Here is a 24,074-nt window from a genome sequence, read left to right as displayed (position 1 = left end):
TTGAAGGAGGCAAGGGAGGGAGTAAGGTGAAGGTAATGTGGGATGGGTTCCAAAGGGTGGGGGCAAAGAGGCTGAAAGCCTGACTGCCGATGGTGGGGTGGGCCAGGTGGGGGACATGGAGCAGGCTAGAGCCTGCTGAGCGGAGGCAGTGGACAGGTTGATAAGGGTTGCAGAGATAGTAAGGAGCAAGGCCATGGAGGGCCTTGAAGGTGAGGACGAGAATTTTGAACACTATCCTCTGAAGGATGGGGGGCCAGTGGAAGTCTGAACCTTAGTGGGCTTTATGTTTTTAGTGCATTATAAAGTAAATCGCAGCATTTTAATTAGCTGCCAAGAAAACTAAATTAATCCCCATTAGCAGATAAATTAATGTGGCACCAAGTAGGCATTAAGTTGCATTAAAAGCTCATATTTTTAGAAACATTCTGAATTTAATAAGCACAACAATAGTCTCTGTCTACTACAAGGTAAGATGAATAGCAAAACAAGTTCTATGCTGGAATAGAAGAATGCAAGCTTATCAAGGCATCAACTTTTAAAAATTACACTTATGTTCATTTAGAATTTGAGCCAATAGAAAGATGCCCTGGTATAAGCCTTGGTTACTCTTGGTCTGACTTCAAGAGATGCTTAAGCACAGTCCCAGTTTCAATCTAGTTTCTTACCTCACCTAGCGACAATAGAAATATGCAACTAACTCCAAGAGATTATGCACAGAAATTCCAACTGGTGGAACCATCGCTCATTAGTTTCTCCCCACCCTGCTTGGGTCCAAATCCCTGACTGTCCAGCTCCTCAGGACATCCTCCGGACATGAAAGGCGCTATACAAATGTAATTTTGTATTGTATTTTTATATTGTATTGGGAAGGAATGCGTGTCCAAGCTGTGGACAAGAAGATGGTGGCAATGCTCTCATGCATATTATGCTGAGCTGTGTTGCCTACTCGAAAGTTCGCAGGTAGTATAGTACCATCTACCTAGTCGGATATTAAATGACCAAAAAAAAACGGAGCCAGTTCAGCTTCAAGGAGACCCTTCTTACATTCACTCCCCCTTCCCCCCTTCCCCCCGGAGGATAGTCACTAATTGGTCATTTAACATCTGACAAGCATGGGTGTAAGAAGGGTCTCCTTGGAGCTGAACTGGCTCCTTTTTTTTTGCGGGATTATTATCCCCAGAAAGAGATCCGACAATCGACTGACAAAGCATTTCTACTTATTGCTAGGGAAACAGAGGCATGTGGAGTAAAGAAACTTGCCTAAGGTTTCACCCCACCCAGGAATCGAACCAGGGTCCTCTCGCTTGCCAGCGAGCGCATTAACCACTACACTACAGGATTGATATAAAATTGAATGCAAGCTTATTCAGATGAATACCAAAAACAATTGCCTCAAAACTGCAGAAGCAGTCACAAAAAACAAAGTTACAGTTCATTTTACTGAAAAAGTTTACCTGGATAACTTTCTGTAACAAAATTTATGTTGGAGTAAATTCACTTTAGACCACAGAAAGGGATCAAATAGGAATTAAATGTATTGGGTTTTCAGATAAACAGAAATGGTTCTCATTTAATGTATATTGCAGTGCAAGTAGACTCATGAGTTATTTCATTCATCTTATAACATAATACAAATTTAAATTTAAATGCACGCAGTAGTGCATTTCAGATCAGGAGGATGTCCCAAAGTGCTTTAACTCAGTAGCCAACAAGGCCTTAACTAGGCAAATAAAATGATAATTTACTTTATTTTCCCCTCAACAAATGTCTTTTTCTCATTCTCTTCTCATCTTGCTTGACATCTCTTTCCTTTTACTGGGTATATAGGACTGTTCTGTATTTCATTTGATGTGACCATTATTCACTTTGACAGTAAATGTTGATAAGCTATTCATACCTCATCTTAATCCTACCCACACTCAATATTTACACATATACAGCTTCCAACAGGGAAAGTGGTGTCTCTAGCTAGTGGAATCCTTAGCTGATTTTCCGCTCTTCAACCGAGAGGACATTGAGACCAATTGTGGAGCCTCAACTAAAATAATCTAATACTTAATCTATAATCCATACCTAAGTTAATGTCATTTTCTTGTCTCATTACTACATCTCGCACCTTTTACCTTTCTCACAGCACTTGACCGTTTAATCTTTCTTAATACAAATCATTTATTGTAGCTTGCAAATAAAATTGAATCATTTGTTGCATTGCTTTGTAGTTCCATTCGATAATCTATGAATTCCTGGTAAATGTGATCTCTGCAATTTGTGCTATTTAATGAGTCATACATATCCTAATATGTATTTGAGTTTTAGAAACTCATAATTGACTCAGCAAAATCATCCATCAATAACCACCCAGTAAAAGGATAGTATTTTCTGTGCAATGTAATCATTATGGACAGAGCTGCATTTATTGCAAAATAATATTTAAATCATTATTTTCTGAGTACTGTATTCATCTTTCTAACACAATATAAATACAAACGTACCATAAAAACTGCCTTCTGGAAGAACCCTGCTGTGTCCATCATCTTTTGGAGTAGAAATGTCTCCAACTCTTCAGCATCTAACTCATCTATGTTAAACGGCACGCCATTAAAAAGAGCTTGTGGCAATGGACCCAAGCCAGTCTTTTTGTAAAAGGTTCCTCCTTCCTGTACATATATCAAAAAATAAATACAGCATTTCCTCTTCACTACGAAAAAGTGTTCCACTTAAAAAGATTATTACAATGAGGCAGTTAAAATAAGAAATGGTTTTGACATTATGCATAGTGTGAATTCCAGGAATAGTTTGAGTCTGTGTTTGAGAGCTAGGTTATACATTGACCATTGCTTCTGTGTGCAACAAGCTTTGTAAATTCAGACAGAAAATGACAAACAAAATATATACACTGACAAGTATATTTGCCAATAAACAAACAGGAGTCCATTTAAACACGTTCTTTAGATTTTGAAATTGAGTGATTTTTCTTTCTCTCATGAATGAAGGTAATGTGAAGCAAGCATTTTGAAGCCAAATAATATACCTGAACTTAAAATTATCCATAGAATATAATAAAACTTTGCAAGGTTTTAATTTGGGTTCTGAAACTTCAGTTTGGTTCTTAACTGGGCTGTTGTTTGACCTACAATTTTTTTAAATGAACCGCTTTCTTCCTCAAATAACTGTATGACCCAAAGACCAACAATTACTCTGGTTCCTGTTGTTTGTGACTGGTGTGGCAGTGGTCATGTCATGACCAGCAAACCTGCAAACTCGATTGAATACTTGCCTGAATTGAGACTCAATATCTGTTGACAAGTGGATAACACACTAGGTGTTTGAGCAGGCAGGAGTTGTACCTGGGAGGAATATTTAACAAAATGTGGGTGGGCTCACTCTCCTGCTCAAACCGTAAGTGCCAGCATTATCTGTATTACGACTCCAACTTAATTTAAGACTTTGGGGTCTCGTCAAATGATATGCTTGGATCCATTAAATATTTTAAATTTATTTCGAGAAGTGCATATATGAAATTTGATAATATAACTGGGATACTGGTTTTGTGCTCCTGACTCAAAAAGCCCCGACTCTAATCAATAAAGCATTGGGTATAAAATACCAAGCTCCATGACACTGGAACTGTGTGTCTTGGAGCCAATGCCACAGTCTCTCAAGATAGCAAGAGCTGCAGCTTCCAGACTAAAGTAACTAATATTTTAATTTACAGAAGATCAAATGGAAGGAAAACGGAATATGGACAGAATACTGCAGAGCACAATATCTACATTGGACAAGAAAACAAACAATTCTCGAGGAATAAAATTACTCAGCAGTGAAATTGATTTTAAGTTTTTAAGACTAGCAGTTTTCAAGGAATAATTGATGATTAAGTATCATTTTATTCAAGAAATAGGAATCACTCAATTATGAAGGTAATTGTTTTACTTGAACTGATTTACTAATGAAAACCTCAGAGTTTTAATCTTTAATTTCTTTGAAACAAGAGGCCTGAAATTTTTATATGTTCTTAGGCTTAAAACCAATGCTTTAAAATTTAAAACCTTGCAGAATTGTGGAAAGCAATCTTAAGTTCAGACTTAGTTTACATGCAGACATTCTGTGGTGCCAAAAAAAAATTGGCTTTCAAATCAGGACCGAATAAAAGATTTCCAAAATTCCACACAATATTGAGCCTTAAAACAATGGTCTTAAGCCTAAGAATAGGTGAATTTTCAGGGCTCCTGGACTGTGAAAATAGTTAAACTGCAGGATCCACATATTCAGTAATCAATAGAACTGTAGGACAATGGATCAGGACAGGACTAAAAAGGACATTGTACCTGATTGTTACACACAACAGCTAATCAGGTTTTGTTTTAACCTTCTTTTTAAAAAAAGTTCAATTGTTTATTGCTCAACATTGAAACTCTCAGCCACTCACCTGCCTGTTCTGAATTCAAATTTCACTGTACACAAAAGTATAGCCTAGATATAAATGATTTACCTTCCTTTGGTCATCAAATTCAGAATCGATTCCAAAAATATTTTTTACATCAACCATTGGATACTTCTTTTTCATAAAACTGGCTATATGGTCCATAGTAAGCACTTCTCCATCCTGCACTTTATTGTATATCTGCAAGAATAATGAACATCAATAAATAAATAAAATTGCAGCATTAATCTTATTTTTACTTTAAAAATCTCTGCTTCTTACCTTAACTATTTAACAAGGTGGAGCTCATTAGAAAGATAAATTCACAATAAAGAACTGGACATAGTGTTTTACTGATTCCTATTTCAATGCACTAATCTAATCCATTAATCTCTTTCACACACACAAAAAAGCATGAATCAATAATGCAATTTAAATCTGTTCCTAACTTGTTAAAATTCTTCATCAATATTCTGAAAGCAATTACAAGTATTAACATCTAACCCCAAAACAGCATTATTTAATGGCATTATGGTACAGAAACTCTGTCTGAATAACTTATTTATTTTAGATTGCTTTCCCAACAATTGTTATTTTCCCCTCTACATCACCATTAGCATTACATTAGTCAAATTGCAACAGAAGAAGTTTCTCCTGGTATCCTGGTCAACAATCCCCCAGATAAAATTGGTTGTTCACTTCAAGGCTATTTGTGGATCATTGCTATGAGCAAATTGGATGTTGCATTTGACCACAAAATATAGTCACCATACTCTACACAATATGAATCCAGTACAACAACAGCAACAACAACAAAATTACATTTAGAGAGCGCCTTTCACGTCGGGAGGACGTCCCAAGGCACTGGACAATCACGGATCAGGACCCGAGCATGGGGGTGGGGTGGTGTAGGGGTGAGGGAAAGCAGAGAGGTGGGAGGGCGACCAAAGGCACAATTGAAGAGGAGGGTCTTGAGACTGGCCTTGAAGGAGGCAAGGGAGGAAACGAGGCAAAGGGACCGTGGGATGGAGTTCCAGAGTGTGGGGGCAGAGAGGCTGAAAGCCTGGTCACCGATGGTAGGGCGGGTCGAGCAGGAGACATGGAACAGGCCGGAGCCCACTGAACGGAGGGAACGGGCAGGTTGGGAGGGAGTCAGCAGATCAGAGAGGTAGGAGGGGGCAAGGCCATGGATGGCCTTGAAAGTGAGGATGAGGATCTTAAACTCGATCCTCTGAGGGATGGGGAGCCAGTGGAGTCGGGCAAGGTTGGGAGTGATGGGGCCACGGAGCCTGGTGGTGAGAGTATACGAGCTGCAGAGATTTGGATGATCTGCAGCGTGTGAAGGGAAAAGTTGGGAAGGCCAATGAGGAGGGAATTTCCATAATCGAGCCTTGAGGTGACGAATGTGTGGGTGAGGGTTTCGGCAGCCTGAGGGGTGAGGCAGTGGCAGAGTCTGGCATTGTTGTGAAGGTGGTGGTAGGCAGTGCCAGTCATGGCGCGGATGTGGGGGAGAAAGGACAGTTCAGGGTCAAACAAAACACCCAGGTTCCTGACTGGCTTTGTGAGGTTGAGTGTTTAGCCGTGGAGGCTGATGCTGCCTGCGCCAAGGTGTGGAGGCGTTGGCACGAGCCAATCAGGAGGGCCTCGGCCTTGCTGACGTTCAGCTGGAGAAAGTTGTCCCTCGTCCAGGACTTGATGCCGGACAGGCAGTCGGTCAGGACGCCAGTAGTCCTGGAGTTGAGGGTGGAGGCAGAGAGGTAGAGTTGGGTGTCATCCGCATACATGTAGAAATTTACTCCATGTCTGAGGATGATGTCACCAAGGGGGAGCATGTGGAGGGTGAAGAGGAGGGGACTGAGGACAGAGCCCTGAGGAACACCGCACAAGACGGTGTGGGGCTGGAGCAGAAGCCGTTAGCTGAGACGAAGTGGAGGCGGTGTGAAAGATAGGACCTGAACCAATCAAGGACAGAACCTTGAAGGTTGAGGTGGAAGGAGAGGCGGCGGAGGAGGATTGAATGGTCCAGTGTCAAAAGCGGCGGAGAGATCAAGGAGCCAGAGGGAGCCCTGGTCACACATGGTCAGAATGTCATTTGTGACCTTGACTAGAATAGTTTTTGTGCTGTGGCCAGTACGGAAACCCATTTGGAGGGGCTCATGGAGGGAGTGAGAGGAAAGGAAAGAGCGAAGCTGGGAGGCAACGGCTCTCTCAAGGACCTTTGACAGAAAAGTACAAGTCTTTTTTTCTGTTCCAAGGTTTCTTCAGTGTGTGCTCAAACAATCCTGCAAGAAAATGAAGTTAATTTCCCAAATTTGCATCTAGAAATCGCATTAGTGAACATCTGGCATTGTTGGTGGTTTCCCTGTAGCATTGCTTTACATAATATTCTTTTCAATGTTTTGGAAAGAATGCCAAACTTCACCAACTACTCCAGTTTGCTTCCAGCAATTACAAGTACTAACATCTAATGCCAAAACAGCATTATTTAATGCCGTTATGGTCCAGAAACTTATTTATTTGTAGAATGGAATTTATAGACCAGGGGGGCTGTGAATAACTAGCTACTAAGTTTGGAGATGTATATGTGTATGTAAATAAGAAGTTATGCAGAACTCTTAAAATGTTCTACAATTGAACTGCTGGTATAGCAATTGATGTACTTATATCCCTATAAGTGTTCAGGCCATCCTTCAGTCCAGCCAAGAATTTGCAAGAGACTGATCCAAGTGAAATTGATAGAATTCACACCTTCATGTGTATGAGGAATGTATTTTAAAATAAGTGGTGAAACAGAATAGAATATACTTAGCGATAGATCACTACTCATGAAGAGGATCACGAGTCCTTTTGTTCGCTTCATTTGTAATAAGATCTATCGTGTCCAACTTCTGGCATTTTAAAACATTTATATCACATGCACAAAGATTGTTGTACACTAAGATTTCTGTAGACCAATCTACTGCCAAACATCTTGGTAGCAACATAATTCAGTTAAAAACATTTAAGTCATTTCTGACAAATAAAGCAACAGACCAAGTTAAAAACCCTTGGTCACTCTAAAAAATCTCAGTATACTATTTTTAGGCACTGCTGAAATTGTTCTCATTCACTTGTCAGTTACCAAGTAGCAACAGTTCTCAAATAAACCCACATGCAGATTAAGGCACACACATAACCAGTGTAATTATCCCCAACAATGGAGATGTTATTTGGATTTCTACAAGAAAACGAAAATGAAGAGAATACAATTACTCCATTTTCATGTAAATTTCCACATCATCACATAATTGTCATCAATTTGAAGCACAAATTGTAAAATGTAGCAGTAGAATAGTGTCTTGCATTTGTAACTAATCTTAACGGATATTGAGTCACAGGTTAAAGGATATTATTAATTAACACAATAAAAATAATTTAGAATGCATTACTATAATTCATTAATACATTACTGCTAAAATAACATCAAATAATAATATTGAAATTACAGTTTGAATCTGATGGGTATCATCTATTTCCCAATTGAACAAAAATGCTGAATTAAAAGGCATTTTAGCAGAGTGAAATAGATAATATGGACATCTACCCTTGCTCCCACTCCCACTGTGATTCTCTAATGTTGTAGTGATTGCTGCGAGAAATGAGAGAATGTGCAACATTTAGGTTTTACTGTTCTCCACAAAATGTACTAAAAATATTACAGTCCATCGCAAACTACAATATTTTAGTTGGTGATTGTTCAGGGAAGTAAAGGTCACAGCAATAGCATGGTTGTTTGACCATTTCAAAGCAAAATGATTAATCCAAAATTCATTCCCTCTTATCAAGTGAAAGGAAATGTGATATTGGCATGCAAGCGAAAATGTCACCCAAAGGCTCATCCCCATAAATGGCCTGGATAAATTTCTGAAGCAAGATATTCAGTGCAGCTCACAGTTCAGATGCAATTATGATTCATGCAGATTAATCNTTTTTCCATACTCACTGATGCTATTGATGAAAATGCATGTGATAGGTCAGAGTCATCTGCTATGAAGTTAAAGGCTCTCAAAAGAGCAACTCCTGCATCTTGATTGCCATCAAACTCCTCAGCAGTATTTACAACAAAGACGAAACCAATTCTAATTGCATGAAAAGAAAATGAATAATATTAATATACACCCATTAAAGTGCATGTCTAGACATAGATCATATCAAACAGACCAAGGCTCACTTACAAAGGACACTAATATGGCAAAACATAGCACCTGGACAATAAGCTGTGCCTCTCTTACTGCAGAATGCAGTATTTATTTGTACATAATGGCAGCATCTACACCTTCATATCAGGTACTGCACACTCAAAGACAAGAGTCCTACCAGCTGAGTCATGCTAACACACGTTCACATTCTGTGAATCCGCATTTCCGGATGTTCAATGTAAATAGAAGTTTGTAAGTTTAATTCCTGAGAAAGAAAATCCAGAAATCGACAGGAAACTAACTGGTCAGGACATCCACATGCACAAAGTATATTCTTCCTATCCAATATTTTTTACACTAAAAATAAAAAGGATTTGTCCCCTCCGATAAGCAAAGTGCTTTCGCTTCACTTAAACTCAGCTTTAGTTATTTCTTAACTGATAACTAGTGTTGAAATACTGTCGTTTATATTCACTGGAATAAAAGTGCAACAAAAAATGCTTCTATTCAATCAGTACCGAAGGGGAATGTTGTGTTTGTGGAACAGCTCAGCCAATTTCACCAGTTCAACAGTATCTTCCTGAGTAGGATCAATAAACAGCACCTGAGGACAGAGAGTGGAGTGGGGGGTGGGGGGGGAGAAGAAAAGGAATGGAATGAATTTACATAAGAAAGTGGATAAACTGATTTTGGTTTACCAATACCTCATTACCATCCACATAGTAATAACAATAATCCTTGCATTTGATATAACGCCTTGTCACATCTTTGAGACACCTGGGTTCAATTCCAGGCAGGGCGAAACGTTGGGCAAGTTTCCTTACTCCACACGCCTAATAATAATCCCTCCAAAACTAAAAACAATAATAAATTGGTCATTTTCAATCCACAGCTGTTTGTGGGACACTGCGGTGCGCAATTGGCTGCTGCATTTCGCCCACAAATATTCAGTCAATTCACTTTACAACATATTCTGTGAAGCCTTTGAGACGTCTATGAGATGTAAAAAGTGCTATATCAAATACAAGGATTATTATTATGTCTCAAAGCGCTTCACGGAATATATTGTAAAGTGAATTGACTGTATATTTTGTGGGCGAAGTTCAGTTCAATATATAGTAGAAATACAGAAAATGTGTCCATACACTCCCAGATCACTTCAAGTGGAGTCCTGTAGCTCAGTGGTTAGAACAATCGCCTTGCAAGCGAGAGACCTGAGTTCAATTCCAGGCAGGGCAAAACCTTTGACAAGTTTCCTTACTCCACACACCTAATAATAATCCCTCCAAAAAATAAAAACAATAATAAATTGGTCATTTTCAATCCACGACTGTTTGTGGGACACTGCTGTGCGCAATTGGCTGCAGCGTTTCGCCCACAAATATACGGTCAATTCTGTGAATTACAGTCTGTTCTGTGAAGTACTTTGAGACGTCGATAAGACGTGAAAAGCACTATATCAAATGCAAGGATTATTATTATTATTATAGCCCAACACACAAAGCATGATAACCTTTGTAGGACTCAAACATTTGTCTTAGCAATTATCTTTGTTTAGTGACTAAAAATTGGAAAACAAAGCAAGCTCTCTCTTCTATAGATGGATCAGCAATAATTCTATCCAATGCTTACCATCTATGCAAGGATTATTCTCATCTATTCCCCTCCAACAATATGCTTTAAACCACAAATAAGACAATCATCCTCTTCAAAACCAGTGTGATGTTTAGCTGATTTGAATGAGCCAATTTTCAGAACAGAGTGTCAAATTACTACTATAGCTGACATAAAGCTGCTACTATTGCCGATCACCACTTTAAATTCTTCAGTCATTAACAATGTTCTCCATTATTATTTCCATGCATAATGTCATTACTTCCCCTTGGCTAATTCAGTCAAAGAAAGCCCTCAAACAAAAAACCCTCAAACTACCTTCTGTACCTTTCGGTTTTTCCTATTCCCCAAAAGACAGGCAAACTTGTTAATAGGGGAACAGCAAGAGATGTTTGTATATCATGGAGTAACATGTATGGTGATTGGTGCGATACAGAAGTGAAGTCATAGGTCCAGTTAAGGTTATCAGACATTTCACATGGAAACACTAATTGAAACAAGGGGAAAAGGGCTGAATGGTCTCCTTTTCCCATTTTCTTATGTTCTTTTAACAACAGCATTTTATTTTTCTATTAAACAAATTTTAGACTTCAGATTGTCATGCCGAAAATGACCTATGCCATCCTCCACAATGCAGTAACAGCCTGGCTGTAATCAATACTGTATATTATAACTCAGTTTACAATCATTTATTGCAAGCCAAACTTCTTACATTTGTGCACCACCTGCAAATGGTTACAACTGTTTGAAATAGTTTCTACTATTAAGATTGTTAAGAGAATCAATAGCTACGAAGAAAATAGTCAATTTCACCATAACTAAGACCCATTCATTTTTATTTTCCTCCCCAGATAGAGAGACCATCACTGGATAAAGGATGGATAACAGTGTCAGAGTTAAAAGCAAATCTTTAATTTATTATCAGAACTGTTGGCAAGGAAAGTATTGCTCAGCATTAGGAATATGCTGCAACGGAGCTAAAAGGTTCATTATTTAACCATTGTGATAAACAGGATATATGAGCAGCACAGGCTATGATATTGGGTTTACACACTGGTGGTTTTTCTTTGCTCCATTTGAGCTACATACTAGCTTAGACATAACTTATGGGCTATAGAAGACATTTGTACATTGCGGAGCACCAAAGCTGGTGTGGTGCAGATGAGTGATGTATTGTTTAGAGAGAAAATGCACTGCACTGTCATGCTGACTGCTGATGATGCACATGAGAAAGAGACAGAGGTTGAAAGTGGTCTAGCTTTAATGGAACTGCAAGCCACGCCTGCAAAACATAACCCATTTTCCCAGAGTTTATAATGAATCTGCAGGATCTAACGGTACCAGGGGACATCTAAATACTAATTGGCCAAGGATCTGATTCTCAAAAAAATTAACATGCACTTTCCAGATAAATCCAAGATCTTGTAGTTCAATGTTCCACTCTGTGAGTGAAGTATTAGTTTATTTACAGGGGAATTTTGTTATAGCACCATTATCAGCATTATCAACTCAGCATTATGAAGTTCTGGATTTGCAAATTAGACCCTGTAGACAAAATGTATTACTACAATGACAACTTGAACAAATACTCAATAGGGAATTCTTTCTATGGAGATAATAATGAAACATATTTTGTAAGAGAACTGAACGTGCATTGAGGTTTTACTGCCACTGCATTTACTGTCAGTCAAGGTCCTTTGCATCAGACTAATATGGACACTAATTCTGAAATCTCCTAACACTAAATATAAAAATCAAACAATTATTTTAAAAATCAAAATGTTGATCTTTATTGTACATTGCTTACCAAATTGAAAAAGTTGCGCCTAATTTGTCGTATAACTCCTGGAAAAGTTGGTCTCAATAGTTCTTGATAACTTGATGGCCAGGAACGGTACTTCTGATCTCTTTCCAGGTCATTGATCCACTGAAATAAGAACAAAGAGAACATTGTCCATCAGCATGAATATAGATGCTTCACTAACGGTTATCAGCATCAGCTAGGTTAGAGTTGAAATGAACATTGCTGGAGAAGGTTTGAACGGAGGCAAAGCATTAATTCTATACACAAGGGACAAAAATAAAAGCAAGGTCAAGAACACCATTTAAGGCTTGGTTACAGATCATCTTCCTGCTACACTGAGAAGAAAAAGGACTTGGGGCCTGAATATCTTCATGATTTTAGATTTAACTAAATTGTTAGGATTTAGGAAAGCAGTGTTAATTTCAATCTTAGTTCTGAAGCCGATTTTCCACAGTTCCTTTTGAATTCTGTGGAAAATCGGCTTCCAAATTAAAACTGAATTTAAGACCTTTTCTTTGAAAATTCTGTAAAATTTAAAATGCTAGGACTAAAAACATGATAAATCAAGCACTTGATGCATGAAAGGGGAAAAATCATAGACCAAAAGAAAAATCATCAAAAATGACAGAATGACCTGAAATCATAACATTATTACTGTGACTTCTAATATTTTACCCAACCCCATAATATTTCTGTCGGACCTTCACTGCCTAGGCTTAGACTTGAAGAATGAACACTTGGCCAAAGATATCTGGAGGCCAGCCACCAATACAAGTATGAAACCACATTTGGGAGATAAGGGGTCTCAGGGAACAAACAAAAATAAAAACTGAAGGAAACAAAACTTCATGAGGTTACTGAAATTGAAGCACAAAAAAACTTCAGTTAATCTGTAGCATGATTGACAACTCTATGAATATTTACAGGAAGCTATCAATCAAAACACAAACAGCTAGTTCTACGGTCACATTTACTCAAGTCAGGTGTTTGTAAAGCGAATGCATTACAGCAGACTTCTGCTAAAACTTCAGCCTATCTAGGTCAACAGACAGAATTCTTCCCCTTAGATTAACTGAAGGACAGAGCCACACAGGCATTCTCATATTGATTAATTTTTTATTTTATAATATTCTCTAAATAACAACACTTGAATCTGCCTGAGATATCCAAGGTTTTGCAGAAAAGCATTGTTTGCATTTTGCCAGCCGTAAAATACCATCATATAGTTCGTAACACTCACTACTTGTGCCAAGTATAAACAGGAGTCATGCTAATACAAAAAAACAGATAGCTGTGTGGATAATCATAGAAATAACTATTCTAACAGAAAGGCTCAGCTAGAAAATGCCACTAAAATATCCCACTTATTCATGTAATATCTACACAACCGTAGTACAGATTTATCATGATATACTTAAGTGTTAGATGGTTGGAGACAAACCATCATTTATTTAATGGGTTTCATCTGCGTATTTCTGTGAATAAATATTCCTGCAGGCAGCACACATTTTCTGTTGGTGCTCTGTTGATTCTAAATCTCATGGAGAATTTCAAAATACATCTGTGCTCTCTATTTCTGAGTCACTGATTTAATCAAGTAACATTGAAATGTCAGGCAGGAGCCTTTAAATCACAAACTAAAATACCTTCATACTACCTCAGTTAAAAACAGGCTCCTGGGTTTCACAGCTTATATGAATCTCCAGTTAAGTAACACATTTCAAATTTCACCAAGGAATTATTCAAAGGTTACAAATGTTGCTGGCAGCATTGATCCACATTTTCAGGTTCACATACTGTGGGTACTGCATTCTTTTAAATATCTAAATAATGATCTGAAGACTTTTTTTTGTTGTACTTAATATTAAAGAATCCAGGCTTTAACCCCGAGAATGTTCCTCCAGAAGAAATCAGGACATTACCAAATCTGGTCTGATGACTAATTCAAGATTGTGAAGAAACTGGCAAGGTGTTACAATATTCTGTTTCCAAAAAAAAATATTTATCACCAACCTTTCCTGTCAGCATTAAGCACCCTCTCGTCAAGTACTGTACAGGTTAAATGATTGCTTAAACTCTACATACTCTTTCCCAGCAAACTTTGAAAATCCCAGCCTCGGAATAATACTGTGAACTGGCACAGCACTTAATCCAAAGAGAAAGAAAGAGACAAGGAACAAGAGGGCACAGGACTGCTCGTGAAAATTCAGCCAAACTAAGCAGGAGGCATGCTACATTAGTCCAGTTAATGCAGCTTTCAAATGGTTAAGAGCCATTTGCTTCATGAACCAAGTCTGCAATCAATTTCCAGCAGTACAGTGGCGAATTCCTGATAAGAATATTTTGTTGCAAAATCTTGAAGAAAAATTAACTATCTTAATTATTCCATTTACTGATGAAATTAATGAGGTGATTTGGTAGATTTCTTTTTATCAAAACTGCACATTAGAAAAACCTAAAAGTGAAATGAATGCTTTGTCCTCCCTCCACACTCGATTCTTCATAATGTGCTGCTACTTTATTACTTAAGGCAAATAAAATGTATTAATTGTTTAATGAAATTGGTTTCCACAAAAATGGTAGGCGAGTGCCATTTACTGATTCATTTTCCTTTAATCAACAAGGCACTCACTATTTATCATCCTAAATTCCTTTTTAATTGCTTATAACTCAAGCTTCCAAGTCATTAATTCATGAAACAGGATAAAGTATATCTCTAACGTAAGAGAACTAGTCAGGAACACAGAATATCATTATCCAAAAAACTCCCAGTCATAGTTCTGAATCAAACCTCTGCATCCAATTTTACAAAAGTCAACCGTTTTATAAAGTGCCTTTGATAAATGTACTTAAGGTAAGCTTAAGGCATCATTCTTCAATTCCAGGAAAAACACTGGACACATTTCCACACAATCGGCTCATAAACTATGCACAACGAAAATTAAAAACTGGTTCATTACAGCATCTGCATTCTCAAACTATTTTTCAGGATTTTACATGTGATCATTCAGCAATATTGGATATCTACATACTAATTTAAAGTGCTCATTCAGAGGAATCTCCATTATGCTATATAGAAAGTAAAAATATCAGCACGTCTTTAACTGGTAACAATATTGGGGACTGCCCAGTAACAGAATAAGAACTGCAGATAAGTCTCTGAGGATGTAATCAGAAGCACACACCAGTATTTTCGTACCTGAAGCAAAACTGAGGAACATTAAGGAAAAATGTTAAAAATGTTCAGCGAATATTATTTTAAATAATTACTATTGGTAATGCTCCAAGGCACTACCCCATGTGAAGGACGCTACATAAATGCAATTTTTGTTGTAATGGATGATCCTCGATGGGTAAAGCAGATTTATTTTTCTGCAGCTAGAAAAAAGATGTACTAACCATAAGACCTTTAGTCTTTCTCTTCCCTTTTATTTCTTTGGCCAAAGAGATTAAGGGAGCGAGCAAGCGAGCGAGAGGGCCCAGCAAGCGAGCGAGAGGGCCCAGCAAGCGAGCGAGAAAGCAGGACACAGACTCGCACATACTGTCTTCCTTTCTCTATCATATCCTTAGTTATCATTCAATATTTCATTTTACTATTATGGCAATTGTTTTTCAAAGCTCAGATTGCACCATCCTGCACACTTTTTCTGCCTGCTGTATCCTCACTGCCTTGTAATTAATCACACTGTCTCCTACTCTAACTCATACTTTCCCAGGAGCTTGAGTGTGGAGCACCTTACCTCTTGATCTGTCTTCCATTCCTCCTAAAATCTAAGATCCAGCCCTAGCGTCACCTCATCATTTGTTGTACTTTACATTTTTTCCTCCTCTTTTCATCCTTGGTGTTGTTCTGACTACGTCCCATGGCTCTTTACTTAGGCTTCTTAGTTAGAAAGAAGGGACCTAAAGTAGATCACTGCAGTAAAGATGGAGAGCCTTGAACCTCTGCTGAAGTACCCATGATTCAGATTTCTGTAAATTGTTCTGTTTGTCTATCCAATTGGCAATAATATTGCTGGCAAAAGATTGCTTACTTCATGACTCATTCTCAACGTGCAGGGTAAATTGTACGTCATACCTTTAAAATGTAAATGTATAAAGGTTATTTTATGTAAGCTACATAATGTAACATACTAATTAATATTTTGCATATCAAAATGTAAAAGCAAAATAAAAATAATTCCAAGAAAGTAAAACAATCACCAATTTGCATACAGATCTTTTACAATATGATGCTTTAATCACTGGTTGCCAAAATTATGGTGATGATCATCAATTATTTCAAACACTTCCTCTATAAAGCTTTTAAAATTAAAAAATATATATTTACAATCAGAAAACCACACAGAATTATCCTGAAGTAGAGATTTGTCTAATACTTAGGAATCAAATGCATTTGTTTTTATAAAAACGTGAGTTTTACATAGAACGTGCACACACAAATAAATTAATATTGTTTTCTAACCATTATAGCTGAATGCTGGATGTCCAAAGCAGCATTCTCCTCGATGGGATGAACATTCAATCTCAGAAGTTTGCTCAGAGTTTTACCTTTGATCCCAAGTTTATTAAGTCCATCCAGGACTTTCCCCTCCACCTTGAGGATATCTAGGATACTAAAAGGTAAAGAACATAATTTATAATTGGTCACAACAATTCGTAATAGTATATATTGTTGCTAGGTTTCAACTGGACAGGTCATGTTAAGATTTCTGATGCTTATATTGGCTGAATAAACAAGTAAAACATTTTCAGAGTTCGCCCAATATCAAGTTTTCAACTATAACTACAGTGAAACTCACACAAGTCGAAAGGTCATCGACCTGAAACGTTATCTCTCTTTCCATAGATGCTGCCTTACCTGCTGAGTGTTCCCAGTGACTTCTGTTTTTATTTCAGATTTCTAGCACCTGCAATATTTTGCCTTTTATCACACAAGTTGTGTCAGTCGGGACCATAACATTTAATATAACTTAGCGAACTCCGAGTTGCAGGCAAACTGTATAAATTATATAAAATCCAATTTAATTAATAATCTACACAGTGAAAGTATAATTCGATGCAGCCAATAAGTGCACATGCAGTGACAGATCAAGATGACGTTTCAATCCATGATTTCAGCTGTCAGGTGCGCAGGCAGTGAAGGATCAGGACGTCATTTACTGTGATTCAGTGCAATCGGTAAGTGCAGGAGTACTGAAGGATAGCAGAGTGGCTTTACGATTAAGTGGTTTTGATAGGAAACTGAATGGAACTCGGGTGAATGTACAGTTTAGGAGGTTGTACGATTTATAAAGATAAGACTTATGTGAGTTTCGCTGTATATTAAATATGAATTTGCTTGTTATTTGACCGAATTCTATGAAAATAAAGTTTAGATAAAAGTGCTAATTAGGGACATTGGAACAGAAGGATGCAATTCTGACCATTGAGTGTGTTCTGCTAGTTTTTTTTATATAATGATATTTTCTCCATACTCCTCAAATCTCAAGTATCTATTCATCTCCCTTTTAAACATCTCAATTAATTCTCCCTCTGTGCTATTCTCAGGCAGTTCATTCCAGTTTCACATTGCTGTGTGAAGAAATGCTTTCTGATCTAATTTCTGACTGTCTCAATTCCAATTTTAAGATTTATCCTATTGTTTTGGACCTTTCTACTGGAGGGAAGTCATCCAATATCTAGTTTTCAATACCTTTCATTATGGTAAACACTTCAAATAGATCACCCTTCAATCTCCTCAATTATAATGAATATAATGCATCTATCCATGCTTTTATCATAAGGTAATTACCACCAAAATATGAAAATTCAGTTAAGCATTAACTTTCTGTTTGTAGTCCACATCAACTGTTTTCAGATCAAATCTTGTTGGAGAACTGGGTCATTCACTTCATGGCTGTTTGTGGGATCTTGCTGTGTGCAAAATAGTTGCCATGTTTGCCTACAAATAATGTCACAACTCTTGCCAGAAACTACTTGTGAAGCTCTTTGACATTTCAATGTTAAAAGTGCTATTATTTTGACAAAAAAGTTAATTCTTTACATTTTTTTTGCCTTTGCAGGGAAGTACAAACACCACCTATACTATGATAACAGGCTGGATATGCATTCCCTGGAGAAAAGGGAATGGTACCTCTCACTTACTCCTTTGTCCTGACCAAGTTTCCCAATGTGGAACTAACTATCAGCTCTTGTGATGAGCAGCAGAAATCACAAGTCAACTTTCTTTCTACACATCCTGCTATTTCTGGAAGTGATACCATGTTGCTAACAGCAGTGTAACCATGCAGTTAGTCTCTGCATAATATCTCTCTGATGGAATAAACAAAAGGAGAACTTATTTGCCACTATCTACTGCACTCACTCATGTGGAGTCCATTCACTCCCGGGCACCTCCCTACCTCTCCGACCTCCTCACTCCCTAATTCACCACCCGGCACCTCCGCTCGATTTGCACCCACCTCCTGCTCGTCCCTCGCACCCTCCGCCCCACCATCAGATGTCGTGCTTTCAGTCACTACGCCCCAAAACTCTGGAACACTCTCCCTCAATCCCTCCTCATTGTCCCCTCTCTCAAATCCCGCCTGAAGACTTTCAAGTTTGACCGTGCTTACGGCCACCTCCCCCCTAACTCAGAGTCAGGCTCCGCCACTGTTAAGCGCTCTGAGACCCTACCCTACGTTGAGGGCGCTATACAAGTACAAGCTGATGTTGGAAATTTCTCTCTTTACAACATTTTAGTCTGTTCTAGGTTCCTTAACAATCACATTTCTCCACAATTCCTAAGGAATTCAGCATCAATGTCTCTTAAATCGCACAAGTCATTATCTTCACTTCGACACTCCCTTGATTACTATTTACACATCCCAAATTATGTTAACTCCACTCAGATCACTGATATCACACCACGGTTTCCTCACACAGGATCTGTTCTTTCACAAGTATCATTTGTTAGTTTGTGCTAACATTTTAAAAAATTAACTCTATAGGAAACACATGGTAAAAGAGCCCATGGATAAATTGGTACTCGAATTTCTGTGCCATGTTTTTACAGTATTGGAACAAGTCGCCACTAGATTTAAAAGGTACTTTTTTTTTGTTTATAAAGCATTTTTGTATTTTACGTAGTTCTGTGTAGGAATAAAAGATCATAAGCCATAAAGTTACATTTATTGACTTAAATTGATGGATTCCCAAAATTGGGACCCAGGTCAGAATTCTACTTTTCACTGACAGGAAACCATCTGTACGACGCACTTAAACGGCAAAGTCTCTTCTCTAAATTAAGTAATTTGATCTCAACCTGAATTATAGTGTGAATGGTATTAAACTAGGATTTAACTGCTAACATAGAAAATAATGGCCATCTAGAAACCCTGGAGGACAGTTGGTATCTATAGAATTAATGAACTATATGTTCACAAAAATTACATGGCTGAGTGGGAAGAGGATAAGCTGTAAATAAAAGGTTGGATGGTTGAGGAGTGCAAATATTAACAGGTGTGGCAGGAAAATAAGAGATGGGATTTTAAAAAGTTACAGTATGTGGGCCATGAAACAGTCAAAACAGAATTAGCTCGGTGGGCTTGAATGGCTTCTTTTTCCTATGAAGAGAGAATAAAATTCACAGTGGAGGAAAAACCAACCCTGCTCCACAAATCACATCTCCTGAAGTGTGGTACAGTGGCTATGCAGCTATCTGGGTACTGAAAACATTACAAATCATCATGATAAAAATGTTAATGATATCCCTTTAATAATAACCTTTATTGGACGAAAGTTGTAGAGTTTAGTGAACTACGAATGTTTCTTGATTCACAACATTCACCAAATAAACTTTCTAAAATGTTGCTGAAGAATACTACCAAAGTCCACAACATCATGAAAAAACGTTGAACAATTTAACTCTTGCACAAAATGTTGGCAATTTTTTAGAATTGAAATCAAATAATAGATGTTACAGTGGAGTCCTGTAGCTCAGTGGATAGAGCACTCGCTTTGCAAGCGAGAGACCTGAGTTCAATTCCAGGCAGAGGGCGAAACCTTGGGCAAGTTTCCTTACTCCACACGCCTAATAATAATCCCTCCAAAACCCAAAACAATAATAAATTGGTCATTTTCAATCCATGACTGTTTGTGGGACATTGCTGTGCGCAATTGGCTGCCGCGTTCGCCCACAAATATACAGTCAATTCACTTTACAGTGTGTTCTGTGAAGCGCTTTGGGACGTCCTCCCAACGTGAAAAGCACTATATCAAATGCAAGGATTATTATTATTATTATTAAATCTACACATCAATGGATTTTATTAAATTGTAATACATTAATTATCAACCAGAGAATAGATGCAATAGTTTTCTATGTGAACAGTGAAAGGATTTTTATAATAAATATGGGCAATAGACATGTCACACAGCAGAATGTTACCTACCTGAAGAGATTGTGAGTGTCCAGATCAATATGCAGCCCATTTATAAATAAAGCTGAATCTCCAGGCTGCAATCCCATAGTTTCTGCAAAGTGCTGAATAAACGAAACAAGAAAAATGATCATAACAGTTACAGTAAGGTAGGAAACGTTTGATATTACACTTACTGATTTTATAACATGACTTCCTTCCCTTGTTCCTGAAATATAAAGTGGATAACAGTGGAAATTGTTCAGATCATTGGCAACATGAAATGAACAGGGGATCTCCTTACATGTTTAAATTTTATTCGCTAGCATTAGCATGGAAGTTTACAACAATGTAAAATTGAAATATTAGTAGTTATCTCGTAGCAGCTCGTGTACTGTCCCACACCAGGCTTCGCGACCACATCACTCCCACCCCCGCTCACCTCCACTGGCTTCCCATTCACAGCCTTGCTCCCTCCTACCTCTCCGACCTACCATCCCCCTACCTACCTGCCCGTACCCTCCGTTCCTCTGGCTCCGGTCTCCTCCACATCCCCCGCCCCAACCGCCCTACCATCAGTGGTCGGGCCTTCAGCCTCTCAGCCCCGAGGCTCTGGAACTCTATCCCCCAGTGCCTTCGCCGCCTCCTCCCTTTCCTCCTTCAAGGCCGGTCTCAAGACCTTTCTCTTTGACCGAGCCTTCAGCTCCCCTCTCGACTCTCTACCCCCTCCTCGCTCCCTCCCTTCCCTCTCCTCACCCTGACCATTTCCCCCCTGCTCGGGTCCTGACCCAACTGTCCAGCGCCTTGGGACATCCTCCCGACGTGAAAGGCGCTCTATAAATGCAATCTTATTGTTGTTGTTATTAAATCCCCCAAAATACAGTATAGAACATTTGGAAAATTTATGCTGCTTCTATTTTAGGGCCACTTTAGATATAATAGCTAGGAGTTTAAGACAAATTAATATATCTTCCTTATAGCTCCTCACCATCTGCAGATAATCTTTCCTCAGATATTATCAATATAATCTTTCAGTTTTAGCACTAATGGATTCCACTTTGACATAGAGTGCAACTCAGTGCAAACACATTGATGAACTGGTACAGAATTCAATCGAGTACGAGATGCAGAATATTATAATACAGGATTATTTATTTCATTTTACTTCAGCACCAGTGAAATTGACCTCAATGATCTCTCCAGTCACACATATTTCTTAAATTCCAATTTCTACTCTATTGTAAAGAATGCAGCTTACTCTCAAAATGTGGCGCCACTCCTCACTAATCAAGCAGTGACATAATGCCTGACATTATAGTATCTGCATAGATGCTACAACTTTGATGCAGTCAACTTTGATGTATGTCATACTTATCATAATCACAATTCTCAGAGTTTGTGTTTCCATCAATTTGACTCTTCAGACTGCAGATGTGGAATCATCTTCAACTTGCAGATGCAATCATAATACAACAAGAAGTTGAATTATAAATAACCAGAAATGAGATCCAAATCAAAATTCTACATTTACTCAGATCCTATTACCCTGAAATTTCCCAGTACCTTCTAATAATATTTTTCATCAAATATTTATTAAATTTTCTTTAAAATTAAGCCAAACAAATTTTGTGATAAGGTATTTCTCACTCTTATGTGGAAAATAAATTCTTCTAACCATTCCTTTTTTCAAATTGTGTCCTCTTGCTGCAGGCTTTCTGATCAGTTGAAATAGTCTCTCTCAAATGACACCATCAAAATTCATTTTAATTCCCTTCATAAAATAATGTACTTCAACAAAAATACTCCCAACTTCTAAAATGTTTCCGTACAATTATAACTTCTCATCCATCGTAACATCAGAGTGTGTTGCATATGTTTTAGAATTCAATCATAAACTAAGTGTTATAAATCATAGGCACCCACTTCATTTTTACAGCAATTATAGATGGAACATGTCCATGGCAATCAGACCAAGATCACAACTGAGAAAAGGAGTGAAATGAAGCTAAGAAAAAAATATAATTCCCCGCTCCACAGCAACAAATTTGCAATGAAGCGTTTATTGTTCCCAAAAAATGCTTTCTTTTAAAGGTCATTCTTTTTCATGAAAGTATTAGTGTAGTAGAAACAAAAGGCTTGAAAATCATATTACTTTAGCAGAACTAAATAGGCAGAAACAACAACTTGCATTTATATAGCATCCTTTACACGGGGCACCGTCTCGGAGCACTTGACAAACGTACATCAAAACATGTGAAAGCATGAGACATTTACTTTTTTGTTTAACTGAGGATGGGTGTAAATTGAAATCAATAAATAAATATTCCGCAGAATACGTTGCTTTCTGGTTACGGGCTCAGGTACAGAAAAAAATGCCTGTGGAAAGATATTTGTTGGCATGTTGGGTTGGATAACTAGTATACAGTATTTTGCTTGATTACGTTTTGAGTTCAGAGAATACCAAAATGACAATTTGGGAACTCCACTACTGAAATAATAGTAACATATGGCAGGATTTGTGTATTTCAGACAACGTTGCTCTTGATCTTTTCCCCCGATTTCACTATGCCTATTTGGGCAGCAAGATTGCAAGGTAAATTTCTCATGCATTCACACAAGTGTCAGAAAATTGACATTTCATAATGCCATTAGACATTGGTGCTCCCTGCAGCACCAACCCTTTTCATTCAAATCTCCACCATGAGAACTAAAAGGGAAATCTAATTACAAAAATGTTGGTCAAATTCAGTCTCAGGATGTCAGGCAGTTTTTCTTTACAAGTTGTCTGCAGCAGTGGTACTTTACTGTGGAGAAAAAAACCCTCATATTTTGAAAAGCAGCAACGCTTGATCTTGTTTTGATAGTTTTCGATTACGCTTTAGTTCAACAATCAAAAGGGAATCATGTCTCTTTCATTCAAAGTGAACATGAAAGTACTGAATTTGAAAAGGAAAGATTTCACATGGCAATACATTTACGAATTCACCACTGGCCAAGTGTAGAATAATATTGCCACCACATGAATATCCCTTAACAATCTTGTCTCAAACACTCCAGCAGTTTGCTGCTCCCACCTTCTATCAGTTTTGCTTCCACCCAATTGCCAGATCCTAACAGCCTCTCTTTTTTTCTGGCTCTCATTTTGCTACATAAAATGGACAATGTGGCCAGCTAAGGGCTCTGATGTGTTCTAATTGAATTCCTGATTTAACTCATCTCCACTTTCCAAACTGAAATTTCAGAAAATTAGCTATTTACCTGATGTCAAAGACATTCACAAGAGAGTTCATTGCCTTTGGCCTTGTAGAAACTCTTTTTACAGCCTGCCTGCTGGAAATCAGATAGCTCACGCACATTACATAGAAACGCATCTAAGTATACAGATGAAAAATAATGCCTAATAGAGATAAATGTTCTTTGCTAAGGATGAGCACAACATTTCCTAGAAGGGCTAAATAACTGTAAGGTGAATCAAATTATTGTATGGATACATTATGGGTTCTAATTAAACTATTTCTTAACAAGATTCCTTAGTATGGAATTCAAGTTGCAGAAGTGTGGACTCTCTCAGTCAACCAGTTGCACACAATGCTGACCCATGGGAACTGTGCTTTGATGGGATCTATGATAATAACTTGCATTTTTATAGCAGT

The 24,074-nt window shown here is 37.9% G+C and overlaps 1 protein-coding gene across 2 annotated transcripts in view; it reads right to left on the bottom strand.

The window, feature by feature from the left end:
• The window catches only part of uggt2 (UDP-glucose glycoprotein glucosyltransferase 2), a 130,949-nt gene that overhangs the window by 63,871 nt on the left and 43,004 nt on the right, over nt 1-24,074 (bottom strand). For both annotated transcript variants that reach the window (XM_042334144.1, XM_042334143.1), the window contains exons 12-18: nt 20,455-20,546; nt 16,485-16,635; nt 12,023-12,142; nt 9,120-9,205; nt 8,406-8,541; nt 4,493-4,624; nt 2,493-2,657 (exon numbers count right to left, since the gene is read on the bottom strand). In XM_042334144.1, the coding sequence (XP_042190078.1) occupies nt 2,493-2,657; nt 4,493-4,624; nt 8,406-8,541; nt 9,120-9,205; nt 12,023-12,142; nt 16,485-16,635; nt 20,455-20,546 (882 nt within the window). The remainder of the gene's footprint in view (nt 1-2,492; nt 2,658-4,492; nt 4,625-8,405; nt 8,542-9,119; nt 9,206-12,022; nt 12,143-16,484; nt 16,636-20,454; nt 20,547-24,074) is intronic.

This window comes from Callorhinchus milii, unplaced genomic scaffold (assembly GCF_018977255.1).
Source record: "Callorhinchus milii isolate IMCB2004 unplaced genomic scaffold, IMCB_Cmil_1.0 Scaffold4, whole genome shotgun sequence".
NCBI classification, from domain to species: domain Eukaryota; kingdom Metazoa; phylum Chordata; class Chondrichthyes; order Chimaeriformes; family Callorhinchidae; genus Callorhinchus; species Callorhinchus milii.
The sequence above is the reverse complement of the archived record's forward strand: the minus strand, read 5'-3'. Positions and strand labels throughout refer to the sequence as shown.